Source organism: Pogona vitticeps, chromosome 11 (genome assembly GCF_051106095.1).
Source record: "Pogona vitticeps strain Pit_001003342236 chromosome 11, PviZW2.1, whole genome shotgun sequence".
NCBI lineage: Eukaryota > Metazoa > Chordata > Lepidosauria > Squamata > Agamidae > Pogona > Pogona vitticeps.
In genome coordinates this window covers 2,199,453-2,215,685 of record NC_135793.1, presented here as the reverse complement: position 1 = coordinate 2,215,685, position 16,233 = coordinate 2,199,453, and the positions used below count along the sequence as shown (strand labels likewise).

General features: G+C 47.1%; 1 protein-coding gene across 1 annotated transcript; it reads right to left on the bottom strand.

The window, feature by feature from the left end:
• On the bottom strand, positions 1-16,179 carry LOC110074273 (ras-like protein family member 11A-like). The gene is made up of 4 exons (XM_020784302.3): positions 13,134-16,179; positions 9,406-9,462; positions 7,250-7,332; positions 1-5,447 (listed from the first exon to the last, which is right to left on the bottom strand). Exons 1-4 carry the CDS (start codon positions 13,276-13,278, stop codon positions 4,980-4,982), a joined length of 753 nt encoding a protein of 250 aa, XP_020639961.2. The 5' UTR covers positions 13,279-16,179; the 3' UTR covers positions 1-4,979.
• Between the last annotated feature and the right edge of the window lie 54 nt (positions 16,180-16,233).

Sequence of the window (16,233 nt, the reverse complement as noted above, 5' to 3'; positions counted from 1 at the left end):
TCTCTTGCAATGCTATTTTTTTTTATTTTTTGCTATGATTTATGAAACAGCTCAACTGTTATTCTGGAAAAAGGCTTCAATACAGTTGTTTTTTAAAAAAATGGCAACCCTTAACACTGCTAGGGCACCTTCGGGCGTAGGAAGCTCTTCCGATGCATGACCTGCGACACAGAGCGCATTGATCTGTCCGCAATCATGAAAACAAATCAGCATTCTCGTTTTCATTCAGAAGATGGGAAAAATTAATTTGGGGAGTGGGAACTCTTCGGATCCCTGACCCAACGTGGCCGCTTTCTCCCAGGATCCAGAGGCACAAAGAACTGTGCAAACTTTAAAGCAAATTATCCTTCCGGCTGACGAGATATTAAAAGCAAGATATGTACTCACTCCCTAAAGGAAACCACAGGCTTGAGTTTGCATGAAGCCGAGCTGGTGACAGCAGAGCCTTCTGAAGATCTCTCATTCATAGAGTCACCAAAAGTCAACTCTGACTTGATGGCACTTAACAGCAACAGCATTAAAAGTCAACAAATTCTGCCCCCCTTTACATCTAGTTACTCCTCTTTGTGCGTTGCTGTCTTTCCTTCTACCACCCTCAGCCCCCTATGCCTGTCTCTTTCCCCTCTCCTCTCAAAAATCTGGAAAGTATCCTGAAATGGAGGAGGGGAAGAGAGAGAGAAACCGTGAGCAATAAACCGATAAGAGGAATGATTTATTTATGGAAACTTGCAGGGGGGGGGGTGTTTAGCAACAGTGTTCATCTTTTGCAGCAAAACCAACCAAGAATCTTATGGCACCCTTGAGGACTGATGAGTTTTACTTGGCAAACACTTTTGTGGAGGACAGCTGGAGGCATCTAATTAAATGGGCTGCAGTTCATAAAAGCTTCTTCCAAATTTTAAAATGTTGGCTTTTAAGGTGTCACTGGCCTCTTTGTTGTTTTTTCATGGAAACTCAGTTTCCATCCGTTCATAACACAGATTAATGCAGGAGAGCACCTTCCATTTTCCAATTGCCATCTTTCGGAAAGATATCCTGTCCTAATAGTGGCATTACACTAATATAGATTTAGCACGGATACTGTAATTTGGTAAATATATTGTAATTTGTAATTATATTCTACTTGGAGTAGTAGAATTTACTAGCCAGGCACATGGTACCTTATAAGACTCATTGTTTACAGATGAATGTACTCTTGAGCATTTTGTTTTGTTTTCACATCAGCGTTGCTCCATAATTTTGGGAGGAAAAGCAAAATAAGCAAACCTTAAACTAACATGGACTGCAAGAACAGCTCTTCCTGGGGACCTTAAGGTTAGAAACCTCTACTTTAGAGGGTGGGGGGATTTGGAAGTTCAAGGATGATGCTAATTGTGCTGTTGAGTCACAATCTGGAAAAGATTTCTGTTTAAGAACCAGACACCTTCTAAGATCCCGGAAAGGGGAAAAATCTCATGGGTTCAAGTTTGCAATGGAATAGGGCCGGAGTGTGGGAATTCCCGTGTGAAGTGGGATCTTTGCAGAGAAAGACTGGAAGTCTTGATCACACACCAGGCGGATGAAATGCAGCTGTGCCTGTGCGATCATTTTTCAGCCGCTGTCGGGCAGCTTTCTGCTTCCACCCCTACCCTGAGACCTAATGGATCTTTTGGCTAGCCATGAAAAGCACGCCACATCCTCCCCAGGCAGGGAGTGAGAAAAGGACCTGCACACGGACCGGCAGAAGATGATGGCAAAGATTCTCCGCTGAGCAAAGTTCAAAACAGACAGAAGTTAAACTTGAAATTTAGCCCCGAGAGCTCTCTGTTATCACAACAGTCCAAGGCCGGGACACTGTTCCGAGTCAATGGGTTGAGAAAAAGCAACCTTTATTATTATTATTATTATTATTATTATTATTATTATTATTATTATTATTATTATTATTATTATTATTATTATTATTATTTGGCTGCAGGGCAATAAAGCAATAAGTCTCTACGAGTGATTTTCCAGAAAACGGGTCTTGAAAGCATTTGTCTAAAATGGAAAATGTTTGAAAATGAGACGGGGTTTGGTCTTGGTTTTTGAAAGCGAAAAGATAAGGTCTGGCAGCTTCTCGGCAAACAAGGCTGGATGTGTGTGTGATGGCTACTAGGTAAGAAAGTTTGGGGAAAGGAAGCCGCCAGCCTCCGGCTCTGCAGCCAGAGGCCTAAACCAAACAGAGCCTAAGAAGGAAGTCTCCCACCATGATAACAAAAGCCATTTGGGGAGGGGGGACTGGCCTCTGTGTGCCTTATTTCTTGGGTCCCCAGGCATCTGAGTGCCGGCTGAAGTGTCACCTGTTCTTCAGGCATCCCATCCTTAAGGCAGGTTGGAAAAAAGACCAGGCAGAAAGGTCTACTCTACAAAGTAGTATTTCTGTTAAATGAGAAGCTGTATTCCAGTAATATTCAGGATGCCAAAAATGCAGTGAAAGCCAGCATTGGCCTGGACACCCTCTGGTGCCTTGCACAAAGGGCGTTCAGCTGAGACAGGACCCTTTCCTGGGTTTACTACAATGCAGGCGTCCTTGAAGGCATCTGGCTGGTTCAGGTGTATTCAGCTCAGACAGGGATCAGGGGAAAAAAGGCTAATCTCCAGAGGCCGTGGGCTCCCCCTCGCAACTCATGGCCCGTGAAGGTCAGGGCTGTCTCCTTTTACCTCCCCTGCTGCAGTTTTCCACTTTTATAAAAGCCCTCTTGTAGCCTGTAATGCAGGGGTGGGCAATTCATTTCTATAGGGGGGCCACATGAAAAATCTGAACTGTGTTTGGGGGCCAAACCAAACCAACTTTACTTAAAAATAAAAGATAAGCAACTGATCAACTTTAGACAAAAAGCTATAAATGGTTTTGATGCTCAACTTGTCCAGTGAGAGAAATCCAGTCTGTCTTGGGCTTGAACAAGTGCTTGAACACCAGACTGGAGCAACGACCGGCGGGCCGGAGAGGAGTGGCTCGCGGGCCGTATGTGGCCCTCGGGCCGCACTTTGCCCAGGTCTGCTGTAATGGCTGAGTTTAAAAATTTTTGTTTAAATTGAAAATTGAAGGCTACGAGGAGCCTCTTTGACCCCACCCCACTCAAATTGTGTCTGTCAGGAATAGACTCTACTACCATTCCCTGTACTGCCTGCCTGAGACAGTTGCCTTACTCTGTGTAACGTTACTCAGAGCCCTGCACGGGAGCCCCTCCTGATAAAGACGAAGGCATTGCGGAGAGCCAGAGGAGCGACCCAGTCCTGGTGGAAACAGGTGAGAAAGAAGTATCAAGTGAATGAGGCAGAGACACATCACGCAGCCTCCTCTTTGGGTTGGGTCTTTGGCTCAACCACTGAAATCATGCTTGAATCTTCTCCTTGGGACTTGCGGCCCATTGCATCCTGCTGGGTGACACAGTTTGGAAATTCCTTCCCTGTGTGAATTTACATTCTCTGATGAGGGCACGCCAGCTTCTTTACACATAACTGAGCTGGCGACGGGAGTGCGGCCACAGAAAGCAGGAAACAATGAGGCGTAGCTTGAACCAAAGCCAAGCAACCCAGTCATAAATGTGGGAGCAATTACATTTCCCTTGGAATCGTGACACGTGGCCAACGTTGGAGGCTTTGTGCCGTTCGAATCTCGAATTCCCTTTGTTCGTTGACCAAGGAAGATACAAACCCCCCCCCCGAAGGACTCCCACCGGCCCTGGGAGGTGGGCCAGTACATACCGTATCTAGAAGACAATAGAAAAGAACATATGAACCAAGGATGTTGTTGCTCAAACCTTTGCGCAGAAAGGGAGGGGGAAGGTTGGCCGTTTCAAAGGTTCAGAACGAGGCCAGCTGGCAGCCGAGAAGGTGAAGACGGAAGGATGGCGACCGTGGTGGAAATATAAGTGTCTCTGAAGGAGCCCATGTGTAGAAATCCTAACAGAAACAGGAATGGAGGGAGCTGCCTTCGATCAGCTGAAATCCTGCTATGCCATTGTAGAGCCGATAATATCATCTGCCACAGTGATATTTCCGGAACTAAAACATTCCTGATGTCTCCCCTGAAGGTGCTTAGAGGATTGTGGCCTTCCTTCTACATTGATTTGGGAGTTGTCATCAAAGAACAGTTCTGCAGCATGGCATTAAAGAGACACAAAATAGTTATAATCCAATACGGAGGCAAGCAGCCGCTTAACTCTAGAGTTTCAGAGGATTTAAGTGAGCTCGACTCTGTCTTGAATGGTGACCATCACATTTCATGGTTCATTACAGGCTTAGACCTTAGTGCTGAATGAGTCATTCATTCCATTCTTTAATGCTGACGAAGATAAAATTAGAACGGCTTCTCTCAAACATACCAATGCAATAGAAGGGAGAAAAATTACATTATTCATGCCATCTGAAGCAAGCACTTGGAGGGCAAAAAGATAATAACCAACTAGCTGTAGTTTTGGAGGAGGTACCCATGCTGGTCTGTGCAAACTAACTGGGCAGCTTTCTAGGGTGACTGAACTGAAAATCTACCTCTATGGAGTGCCTATTGGCTAGAGCCTGTGACGCCAACCATCTCCCAACCTCAGCATAGTTTTGCAACTTGCCTGAATTGCTAGTGTGTTTTTAATTTTTTTTTCAACAGCAAAAAATCAAGTAAATGAAGGATCATACACATGGTAATGGGAGAAAAAAAATTAAGGGAGGGGGACTGTCTTCCTGAGACATGGGTGAGGAGGAGGTCTGAGGGCTGAAACACAGTTTGATCAGCTGCTATGAACACCAACCAGTCTGTCATAACAGTAAGAAGCTGAGTTCCCATCCTGTGGATGTTCATAGGAGAGAGTGGCCCTCCCCTCCCCTGCAGTGTCATTTTCAAAAGGGAAGTCTTTCATCCCAAAGGAAGCTGGCTAAGAAAGGCCATAAATAGTCATAAATATAAATAGTGTTGTTTCTTTTCCCTTGCCCCACCCGTCAAGATGTCAGGACAAGATCATTCAGAGTGGGGGTGTCACTTTCCCTTTTGAAGACAAGGCTTGCTTGAGTCTCCTTTTCAGATCCTGCATGTTGGGAGATTTGGGGCGGATGAGATGGAGGCCCCTCCGTTTCTCCCCATTGCAGCTCCCGATCATCCTGCTCATCTCTTGACACAGCTGCTTGAATGCCTCATGCACGCCTTCGCCGTTCTCCCGCGCGGACACTTCCGAGTACGCGCAGCCCAGCTCCTTGGCCAGCTGCCAGCCTTCTTTGGCGGACACCTGCCTGGCTCGCAAGAGATCTCCTTTGTTGGCCATGAGGACCAGCGGGATGTTGGCGTTGGGATGGATCTTCCGGATATGCTGGTGCAGAGGGCGGATGACCCGGTAGCTCTGGTAGTCCGTGATGGAGTAGACAAACACAAAACCATCCGCCCAGTAAATGGAACGGTTTATCTGCTCCTGGCAACAAATGGCGTCGTTGTCATCCTGTTATCGAAACCAGGACAACATGTGTTAGGATTGAAAGGCAAGACGGAAGTGGACACTCAGGGCTGGGTAGCACTTTGGCTGGATGACCAAAATATCACAAAAAAAAATGTAGGCTGTATCTCCAGGATTCTTTACCATACGCACGGTTACAAATCTGGGTTGGGTGGAGAAACTAGAGTCTCCAGAAACCATGCTGGCTGCATGTGAATGCTATAGGATCTAAACCAGTGCTTTCCAACCGTAGGGTCCCCAGATGTTCTTGGACTACAACTCCCAGAAATCCTAGCCAGCACAGCTAGTGCTAAAGGCTCCCGGGAGCTTTAGTCCAAGAACATCTGGGTTACCCAAGGTTGGAAACCAGTGATCTGGAGGGGTGGTGGCAACGGGTTTCGCTCCGAGAGGCAGAGAATCAACAACCTTCTAATCAAGAATTCTGACCAACTCATGAAGTCCTTGTTTTGTTTATTTGGTGGCCCGATAAATGTGCTCCCTGACCCTGGCTGTGCCACATGCTTGGGTTTCTTTGTTGTTTAACCCGGGATTAATATATATATATATATAATTATTATTATTATTTGCCTTCCAGAGTTGAAGCCAGTTTTGCCTTTCCCCTGGATCCCATTAGGGTACAGTACCCGAGACCTGGACTACAACTCCCAGAAGCCCCCCCTTCCCAGTTTATTTCTTAAAAGTAGATTATCGCATAAGCAACATCCCTCGCCTTCAAAGACAAGTTGAGCAGTGCAGCCCGCTCCTGGACGGTTTTTACAGACTCCCCCTTAAGATTCAACTTGGCGGCTGAGAATGGCTTTTTTCCAATTCAAGGCAAAAGAGTGTTCCCATCAGAAGAATATCTGATTATTGCAGAGACTAGGGTATGGGGGAGGGAAGTTCTTTCAGATATTTTCCTTTGTTATATCCAGAGCCTGGAAATGTTAGGTTTTCTGGATTCCAACCCCAAGATCCTCCAGCCAGCCCCATCCCATCCGAGTTTGGAAGGAACTGCATGTAATAACAATGGGAACGGAATATGGCAGAAAGGAAATTCCTCTGAGATAATTTTATTTTAATTACACTCCCAGCCATTAAGCGGGCATGTGATTTTGTTTAATTTTTATTTTCAGACAGCAGATAATCAGCCAACAAACTCTCTTATCTCATTGCCTCTTGCTCGGTCGGTCAAAGAAGAACATTTTGGGCAAAATAATGCCCCAGAGGAATTTTTGGGGGGGACATCATAATACCATCCATGGGCCACAACTCGTACCGCTCTATGTAGGTGATTCCTAGCTGTGCCAGGAAAACCTCCAAGACAGGGATCCGAATTACCTGATCCTTTCTCTCGAGAGTGGGTGGGGTGGGGTGGGGCAACCAGATGAGTGTACAGCTCACTATTTGGTTCACTTCTTGTGCCGCTCCAACAACCACATGTGTTTTAAGTAAAAGCAACCCCTCCCTCCCCTTCTCCAAATCGATCCACTCTTTTGTGACAAAGCGCTAGGTCTGCAGTTCATTTGGGGCATCCGGGAGCCCTCCTGAAGATCCCGTTCGGCAGTCTGCGTGGTTCCTTAGCTTGCCCCCAAAGAGGGCCATGGGGGGGGTGGTGACCCTGGGACATATTCCATGCGTTGCTGTGACAGTCGGAGGACAGTGGAGAAACCCTCTCCTCTATTCTCCTCCCAGTTTTAAAGAAAACATTCTCCTCCCTGATGCCTGATGCCGCATTCTCCCCTACCAACAAGATTTGCATCCCTATGTTAAACAGCAGTTCGGAAGCTGCTCTAAAGCATCCATCTTACCTCCAATGAAACAAAAGGTGTGTCCTGAACTTGCAAGGACACCTGTTCTCCATCAATAGTGAATTTTCTTGAATATAGTGCACCTAGGGGGGGGGGAAGCAAACCCACAGATGATGAGGATGATTACACCAAAGCACTTTTTTTTAATGACTCAGATTCAACTCATAACCCACCCACCCACCCTTCCTTTTTTTTTCTTTTCGTCTAGAAAATGACCCCATGAAACAGGATCTCAGGTTTACCACATCCTGGTAAAGGCCTAGAAGCTGAACTGATCCAGGATGTGGATAACCTCATAAAGTTTATCGCCTAGAAGTGCATTCTGCAAAAACGCTCACTGGGCAAAAAAGAGGAAAAAAAGATGTTATAAAGGGTGGAAGTTACACCTTACGCTAACTTAATAACAGAACATATCAAAGACAGGCCTCCAATATTTTTCAGGAATTCTTCCGGTACAAAATCTTGGCTAGAGCTTTACTTTTACCATTACAATAGTTTTTTTTGCAGGTTTTAGCCAGTGATAACACTGACCTGCAGGCTTGGAAAAAACACGACAGGACTGAAGACCAAACTGTTGTTAAATACATAGCAGCCCATCAGGCTCGTTTGTACCTGGTCAGTTGGCAACCCCTCATGGCCATGGATCCGAGCAAAGCCACGGTCTCCTCATCCCATACCAGGAAGAGTCTCCCTCTCCCTCTGTCTTACAGGCTGTCCCTACGAGAGCTTAGAAAAGTTCCCTTTTTTCCCCTGGCTGGGGCATTTTGGGAGTTGTAGTGCCTTCTCTAAATAACTTTTCTAATCTCTTTTCACAGCACACCGTTCTCTTCCAGCCGTAACAGCAGTTTTCATTTCATTTCTAGAGAAGATTAAAAGCGAACAGAAATATCTGTCTTGAACCGATCTTTTCAGGAGGACATCCAGCGGGTTCTGTGACTCAGGCAGGGCAAAAGAAAAGCAGAGCCGCTTCGTAACTTGGCCCCCTTTCGATCCAAGCAATGATGCTTTGATCCTGCTTCTTTTGATGGCCAGGCTGTGTGGAGCCAAAGACTTCCCTCTGATCCTTTTCCACCAGAGTGGTGGAAATAGCATAGACCTTTTTCTTTCTTTTTAAAAAGGGGTGGGGGTAATGAATCATAAACAACAAAGCTTTGATTTATTATCGTTTTCCTAGCCAGAGGCTTTAAACTGAACACATGCACCTTTAAAATGCCTGGAGGGTATCTTTCCTTGCAGCAAAATAAGCGAAGGACAACTTTACAAAAGGGAGCTCCCTCCAGCCCGGGGTTGCAAATTCTTCTCCAAAGGAGCCCCAGCCGGTTCAAGTGACCATTGAAAATCACCGTTTCCCACTCCGTTTTCAGAACCCTGGGGTGCCCAGAAAGGTTGGGAGCTAACGGTGTGAGCCTCTACCCTCTTTTATTTCTTCCACGCCTGAGCCTTCCCTAACTTGCTGTCTTCCAGGAGGGTTCCACAACAACTCCCATAATCCCCAGCCAACCCATGAGGGTCGGGATGATGGGGGCTGCAGTCCCAATACTTCTGGAAGGAAGGTACCCGATGTTTCGGGGAAAGGAAGGAAGCAATCAAGCCACGAGATGCTCGGCTTCGGAGGTTCTTCTGCCCAGCTTTCTTTGACCCCTTCAGTGCTGTCACCATCGGCTCCAGAGTGAAGGCTGTAGGGAAGCCAGGGTTTACCACATCAATGGCTCTGAATTTTCTGAGTAGCAGAGATGATGACACCCTCTTGTTCCTCTTCCACCACCACCACCACCCAAAGCTCCCCTGCTTTCTCTGAGCTTAGCTACAGTCTTCACTCTAGCCACGGGAGAGTATTGTTGCCTCATAAACTGTTGCAAACCCATATCTTTTGTAATGCAGAATCTGAGGGTGACTAAGAGCCGTTAACTTCACAAAAGACCTGCTCCTCGTTTGTCAATATAAACCGATCCAGTTGCTACTTTTGGCCTCTCCTTGTTCAGGAGTTGGCTATGGGGAAGGTCAGGATGAGTGCCTACACTTCTGACTTTGCTATTCAACCACTTTTCAGATCCCCCCATCCCACCCCTGCCGGCCGCCCTTCAATACTCTGGAGCCAGGCTAAAAAATGCTGGTTAATTCAGAACCTGAAAAGCAGTTTCTCAATCCAAACGTACCAGTATTCGCTTCGTAGTCTCCAATAAATCTCTTGGTGAGAAAGCGCACGACGAGGGCTGCAAAATAAGAACAGAATCAGATCTTTGAATCAGTCCCACATTGCCACGACCCCCCCCAAAAAAACCCGACAGCAGTTTCTTGTCCCCGTCTTGCTTTCTCAAATCGAAGTTTTCAAGAGCAGCTGCCATAACCCCTTCAAACCCACCTCCGCTAGCATGAAGGGTACAAACACAGAACTTAAAAACAAAATGTAACAGCCGGGATTGTGCAGATTCTGTTTATGCTCTGCCTGAATCCTGGTCTATCCAGCCCATTCTATACTAACACACTGGCTGAAATCTTGTTACTTATCAGAGTCAGTGGCACAAGAGTAGGCCCATTGAATCAGTGGGCATTCAGTGAGTCAATGACTCCTTAAGCTGCATGGATTCAATTATCTACTTGCGACTTACTTTAGCCTTGTAAGTCATGACTAGAGTAAACCCATCAAAAGTCAAGCGCCACTGATTCAAGGGGTGTACTCTTGCGCAACTTACTACTCTAAGTGACAGGATTTCAGCAAGTGTCTGTGATACACAAGGGAACTTATTTGAAGGCTCACAACATAGAGGCTGATATCAAATTAAGTCACTAGTACCCTGTGTTTTTCAGGGAAACTCCTCCTTAAGTTTGTATCTCTGCCTGGAGTTATTTGGGAATTTATGAACCACCGTGTATAATTTTGTTTAACATTTCAAAGTGGAATGGAGAGTAGGGGCGAGCCTCCTCTAGCAGAGACAGAATGTCAACTCACCGTGAGGACCAGCATGGGTATGGATTTATTACCCCATATGGGGAAAAAGAAAACTCCCATACTTGAGCTACAAAACAGTCACAACCTGGATCTTTTAGAAACGTTGATTTCTTTGTTCCAAAACGAAACAGTCTTAACAGGACACTTGGAGCACATGTGAGTCCTATTAAGTGCAATGGGATGGATGCCCAGGGAAGTGCGTGTAGGATACCAGCCAAAGACATTCCGTCACACTACCGTGTTTAGGGTTATCCCTTAGCTATAAAATCCTGCCTATTTATTTTTACACTTCGAACGGGTTCACATCAATCATCTCTCTCTCTCTCTTTCATTTTTGATGGCTTTTTCATGGCCCTTCCTCATAGATGCTGGGGAAAGACTTAGGCATTGAAAAGTGCCATTGTTTTCTTATATTAAATGGAATTTTTCTTCCAGCTTTTCAGCCCGGCGTATTGTTTTCAGGAAATGAACCACGTGGTAACAACACGCTTTTGTATCTGTGGTTTACCGCAGGGTGGAAAACCCACAGCACAGACGCACCCTCCCAAAGCAAGGACTGAGGGAGAAACCGATAAGTTCTTGATCTCAACGTGGGGCTTCTGACCAGCAGCTTTGCTCCCTCCTAATGTGAGCAATGGGTGCATTTCCAAGGAAGAATGAGAGAGACAAACGGAGGGGGATTGTGTTCCCCGTCTGATTTATTCTCCGAGGCAAACATTCACAGCTGGCTGTTGCCCCCTCTTCTTTGTCCCAGCCTGACTCTGAGCCCTGAAGTCAACAGTGGCTGGGAAAATGACCGACTCAGGAAATGGGAGGGTTGATGTTGCACTTGAGAATCAGAGAGCCTGGGAAGGGGGGTGAGGCGCCCACCCCCAAGTGGCTCATTCCCCAAAACCAGTTCCCTTACTGCTTCCCACACATTTGTATCCCCTTGGCAGATGGGGAGATGGTGCACACACACACAGAGACACACACACACACACACACACAGACACACACACACACGCAGAGAGAGAGAGAGAGAGATGTACTTTTCAGACTGTGGTCTGCAGACTTTCATGGGGTTGATCAGGACTTCTTCATAAGAAAAAGACCAGACACACAAGCTTCTTGGTGGAGCACGTTGGGCTCTTGCCACTCAAAAGGGCTGAGCGTGTACTAGAGCGCCCACTCCAGTTCGCATGGGGTTAAGAGGGAGCTGGAGGGTGGTCGTGGGTCCTGTTTGGCAGAGGACGGTCCTCTGTTTGAAAGACTGTTTGGTGCAAATCCAGTTTTACGATAAAGGCAGTGAGCAGGGACGTTGAAGTCCCCCATCCAGAGGGAGCCACCTCTGGCAAGCAGACTGAGAAGCAGGAAGACAGGTCACCCACTGGGGATCTACGCAGCACCCATTCCCGTCACTGGAGACCGCTCTCGTGAGCTGAGGGAACCCTGGGAGTTCCCTGTTGGAGAGCTCCAGCCTTGAACCACCCTGCGTGAGCCCCGGAGGGAATGAAGAATGGGGGGGGGGAGCCAGACCAATCAACAGAATACAGTACCAAATTGTGACAGCTCAGTAGTGTAGATGCACCCCAATCGACTCCTTTCCCCCACTCTCATGAAACTGAATGTTGTCCTGTTTAAGTGACAGCGGCAAGGAAGGAGACCGATTTGAACTTTAAAAGGCATGTGCTGATTTAGGGGTACAGATTGCAAAATCAGAAATCTTTTTTTTTTAATTTAAAGAGGATTGTGTCCCATGGAGAAGACCTTGTCTCATTGGTTGGCTGCTGAGCCTGGTCTCTGGGTGGCGCACATCAGCGTCCTGATCACACTCCTTGTGAGGACCGCCACCTGGCTGGCACATGGCCACCCTGCTTGAAACAGGTGGGGCCCCGTGTTAGCCATGAGGACCCATCAGCCACTCCTTTTCCACACTTCCTACAGGCTGGTGGCAAGTGGATTGTGAACGACTCTAGAGCGGGTTCTACTGGCTCGCTGGGCAGAAACATCATTTCTAGAGCAGAAGGTTATGGGTTCTCATCCTGCTGCAGGGCAGAGAAACACTGCGGTGAATGCTTTGCATGAGAAATCTCCTAGTGCAAAAAAAAGCCATCTAGAATCTGATAGCAAGTGATTAGAAGCCCTTTCTCCGGAGAACCTGGGGAGCAGCTGCTAGATGGGAAGTGCAAAGTGATGTTCCCCAAGCCTGATCCTGGTACACCCAGCTGTTGGCTGCACATACATGGGCATTTGTAGCTCAGTAGTTGAGGTCCTGCTTTGCATGTAGACGCAACCAAGTTCAATCGCTTCCACTTCCAGTGCCAAGAAACAGAAAGCAAAGATTTCCCTCTGGAACTATAGAAAACCTGGGTAGGTTTGCTGTCTGTTGCAGTCAACTTGACAAGGTATCATTGCTATTTAATAAGATCCTGGAATGGTGCAGCCAGTCATGGGCTAAACAGATCAACAGCCCAACCTAGAGTTAAATCTTTCCCCTAGAACGTCCGACATGCAAAATTTGACTACGATGGTGTGGGCACTGATAAATTCCTGGTAAGGCTGCCGTTAACACCCCTCCCCAAAGTTTCCTCGAAAATGGAACAAATCCCATCGATTCTGGACCAGCCCGAACCCACATGTTCTGTGCAACCTTTTCGCTTGATTTGCCTGAGCCTTTGATTTCATCGTGGCCATGAAAAACATCTCATTAACCTTTATGCCGAGCAAGATAACTCCTACCTCGGCTCGTTATTCCTATAAAACATTAACATCAATATCAGATTAACCCCTGTTGCCATTCGTCAGGGAGGTAAAAAAAAAAGAAGCAGGAATAGGAACAGGAAGGGAAAATGGGGGAAGGTCCTTTTTAGGACTCCCCAAAAAGTGGGGAGATAAAAAAAACTGGGGTGACGAATAGGTTCCCCCCGCCCGGTGGGATTCTTGGAGACTTACCTGTCTTGCCAACCCCGCTCCCCCCCAAGACGACAAGCTTGATGACCTTGTTGGGAGCGCAGTCCAGGATGGGATATTCTGGGATGGGAACCAGGAGGAAATTGGTGGAGTACTGGGACATAGTATTCCAAGAGCTGACGCGCATGCCAGGGGAGCGAACCCAAGGACGTCGGCTGGGGAGCTTATGGCAGAGAAGGAGGACCAGGTGGAAAGAAAGTCTGCCTTGCTTCTGGTCTGGTTTTTCTCCTGCCTCCTCACCGCTGGCCGGCCCGGAGATCTCATTGAAGCCGCATGGTGGAGGAACAACACAGAGAGCAGCCGGCCAACGATTCTGCACAGGCAGGCCGAGGGAAACACTTTTTGATCAGCTCCAGTGAAAACTGACTCCAGCATTCCACAGCCAATCAGAAGTCAAAACATGACATTCCACCAGTTGGGACATAAAGTCCGGGCCTCACAGAAACTGCACCCATTGTCTGCCTTTTTTTTCTCTTTAATTTTCGCCCCTCCTTGCTCGCTCCCGGTCTTGTGCGCTGCCCTTTGGAGAGGCCAGAAGGAGATGAGATCAGGAGTCACGTTTAGGAGGGGGAGAGAAGATGATGTTTCTCTTGCATGTCGGCGTACTCATGTGCTTCAACGGATGCGGTGCACAATTTTATTTAAGACTTTAAATGCAAAGAAATCTCAAGTGAGCTGGGGCAGAAGCATCCAGTGGCATCTGCAAGCTTTTATCCATCCGTTGCTGCAAGGCAGTTATCGGAATAAGGATTGGCAACTAGGAGACACGGGGCCCAGCCTGACCCCGTTTACAAGAATGTCTTGTGGCTGCTAAATCAGGAATGTGCGGGGCAAGTGGCAGATGGAGAGCAAAGATGCCTATAGGCGGTCCACCTCCCTTTACCCAAACCTTGGGTCTCTGGATGTTTTTGGACTACAACTCCCAGAAATCCTGGCCAGCACAGTTAGTGGTGAAGGTTTCTGGGAGTTGTAGTCCAAGAACATCTGGGGAACCCAAGACTGGCAACTATTGGGGAATCTCCAGTAATACAGTCGCTGACCAAAGATATGGTGACTCTACACAAGGGGGCAAAGTCCAGATGGACAACAGCTACCAAGATTGCTCACTGCTGACTGAGCTGCTCAGGCTGATGGGAGTTGTGGGCCTCCAGCATCTGCACTAAGCCCAGTCTTGGTCAACCCTACAGCGGCTGAAATCCAGAAGGGAAATTTATGCTATATGAAATGGATGGTATCATCAGCCAATGCAAGTTTTCATAAACTGAAAACTCCTTCTCTCTCCCTGCCCCCCAACGACCCCAAGACTCCTTTGAGATCCGTTTTGTCCTGGGGGTCTTTAATTTCTGAAAATCTCAACCACTGGTAAAATTATCCCACATTCTACAACTGGAAGCACCCATCTAAACAACTTACACATTTGTGAGAGGATGGTGCTCTCTCTCCCTTGAGACTGCTCTGGAAGATCAGATACTGAAATGTTGCTGTCACATTCTTGGTTTCAGTTGCTGGGCTAGAGTTTTTCTTAGCACCCTCTGATATATCTGGGGCTTGAAAAAGTTCCTTTCTGTTCTACAGCTCCCAGATTCTGGGGATTGTCATCCACAAAGTAACTTTTCCAGAATGTACCATGTTTCCCCCAAAATAAGACAGGGTCTTATTAATTTTTGCTCCAAAAAACGCATTAGGGCTTATTTTCAGGGGATGTTTTATTTTACAATCATGTCATTTTCTGGTTGCTGCACAAGGGTGGAGAGAGGGGTTTCACTTAACTAGGGCTTATTTTTGGGGTAGGGCTTATATTTCGAGCATCCTGAAAAATCCTACTAGGGCTTATTTTCAGGTTAGGTCTTATTTTGGGGGAAACAGGGTACCAGGATCCTAGAATTGTACTGAATGATGTCTATGACACTAACGAAATGCCAATTTTCCAGTGAGATGGTTGTCACCTTCAAAGGAGCAGACATGACTCTTTTGTATGGGCTCTAATTTATTTACTTGCTCCTTATTTCCTGCTCAATTAGCAAAGATGCACCAATTTGCTCATAACTTCCTTAGCCCTGGCAAAAGGCTTGAGGGCAGTGTTTCAGTTCACACCAAAAGCAGTGAGTTGATCAGCGAAAGCTTTAGTAGGTCCCCAACCTTGGGCCTCCAGATGTTTTTGGACTACAACTCCCAGAAGCCTTCGCCACTCGCTGTGCTAGACCGGATTTCTGGGAGTTGCAGTCCAAGAACATCTGGGGACCCAATTTTTGGAGGAACTCTTCTGGAGCTGTAGCTCAGAAAGTAACTTTTCCAAGCTCTGCCAGACCGTGATGAGAAACAACACAAGGCCGTTTAAAGCGTGGGAAAACTCTTGCATGGAACTGGGTTCTGGTTTAATTATTAAAAGATGCAGTTTTGTGATTAACGTTCAACGATGGCCGTCTCAAAAAGTTCTCAAACGTCTTCATGGAAGCCAAACAGAAAAAGCACCTTGGGTTCCTGGTGCGCTTGATCACCAATGAAAATAACCAATGAAGAAATAATTATAAAATTAGGCTATCCCGCAGTAGGGATATAAGAAGAGAAGAGTCTCTGGGGGGGGAAGCAAGAATGCTAGGAAGAGCGGGGGAGGCAGTAGGGAAAGAGGAAATGTGAGAGGGAACGACACAATAACACAAGGCCCGGCCTTGCAAGACCTGAGCGAGGGCTGCTCATCGCAGGCCCTGCCGGGAGTCATTCCTTCATACGGTCGTCGCAAATCGGACATGAAACCGTAACAGACTCCAATGTTTTGTCTCAATATTTCTCTCCATGTTGCCCAACGCCTCAACATTTGCCACCAAGTCCCAGGCTTTGGGTCTTCTTGAGGAAGTGGACCTGATCCACTGAAGCTCACGTCGAAACTCGTCAGCCTCGAAGGGGCCAGGAGGACGGGTTTAGTTTCCTTCTTCCTCGATATTTTGCTTCGGCACGACAGAGAAGCCCTGAATCCACCCACAACGAAGGGGTTCCCTCGGGGAGAGGGCAAAGGAGCTGAAGGAGGGCTGGGGCCGGTGGCCAGCCACGAATGGATGGAAATGAGGGCCGGGGGCCCAAGGAG

What these genes read in the sequence shown, in the direction of transcription:
- LOC110074273 (XM_020784302.3), bottom strand. Translation starts at nt 13,278, where the DNA reads ATGCGCGTCAGCTCTTGGAATACTATGTCCCAGTACTCCACCAATTTC. An exon ending in AGACTACGAAGCGAATACTG is followed by an intron (nt 7,333 to 9,405) that starts GTACGTTTGGAT and finishes CCCCCCCCCTAG; the next exon opens with GTGCACTATATTCAAGAAAA. An exon ending in CACCTTTTGTTTCATTGGAG is followed by an intron (nt 5,448 to 7,249) that starts GTAAGATGGATG and finishes TTTCGATAACAG; the next exon opens with GATGACAACGACGCCATTTG.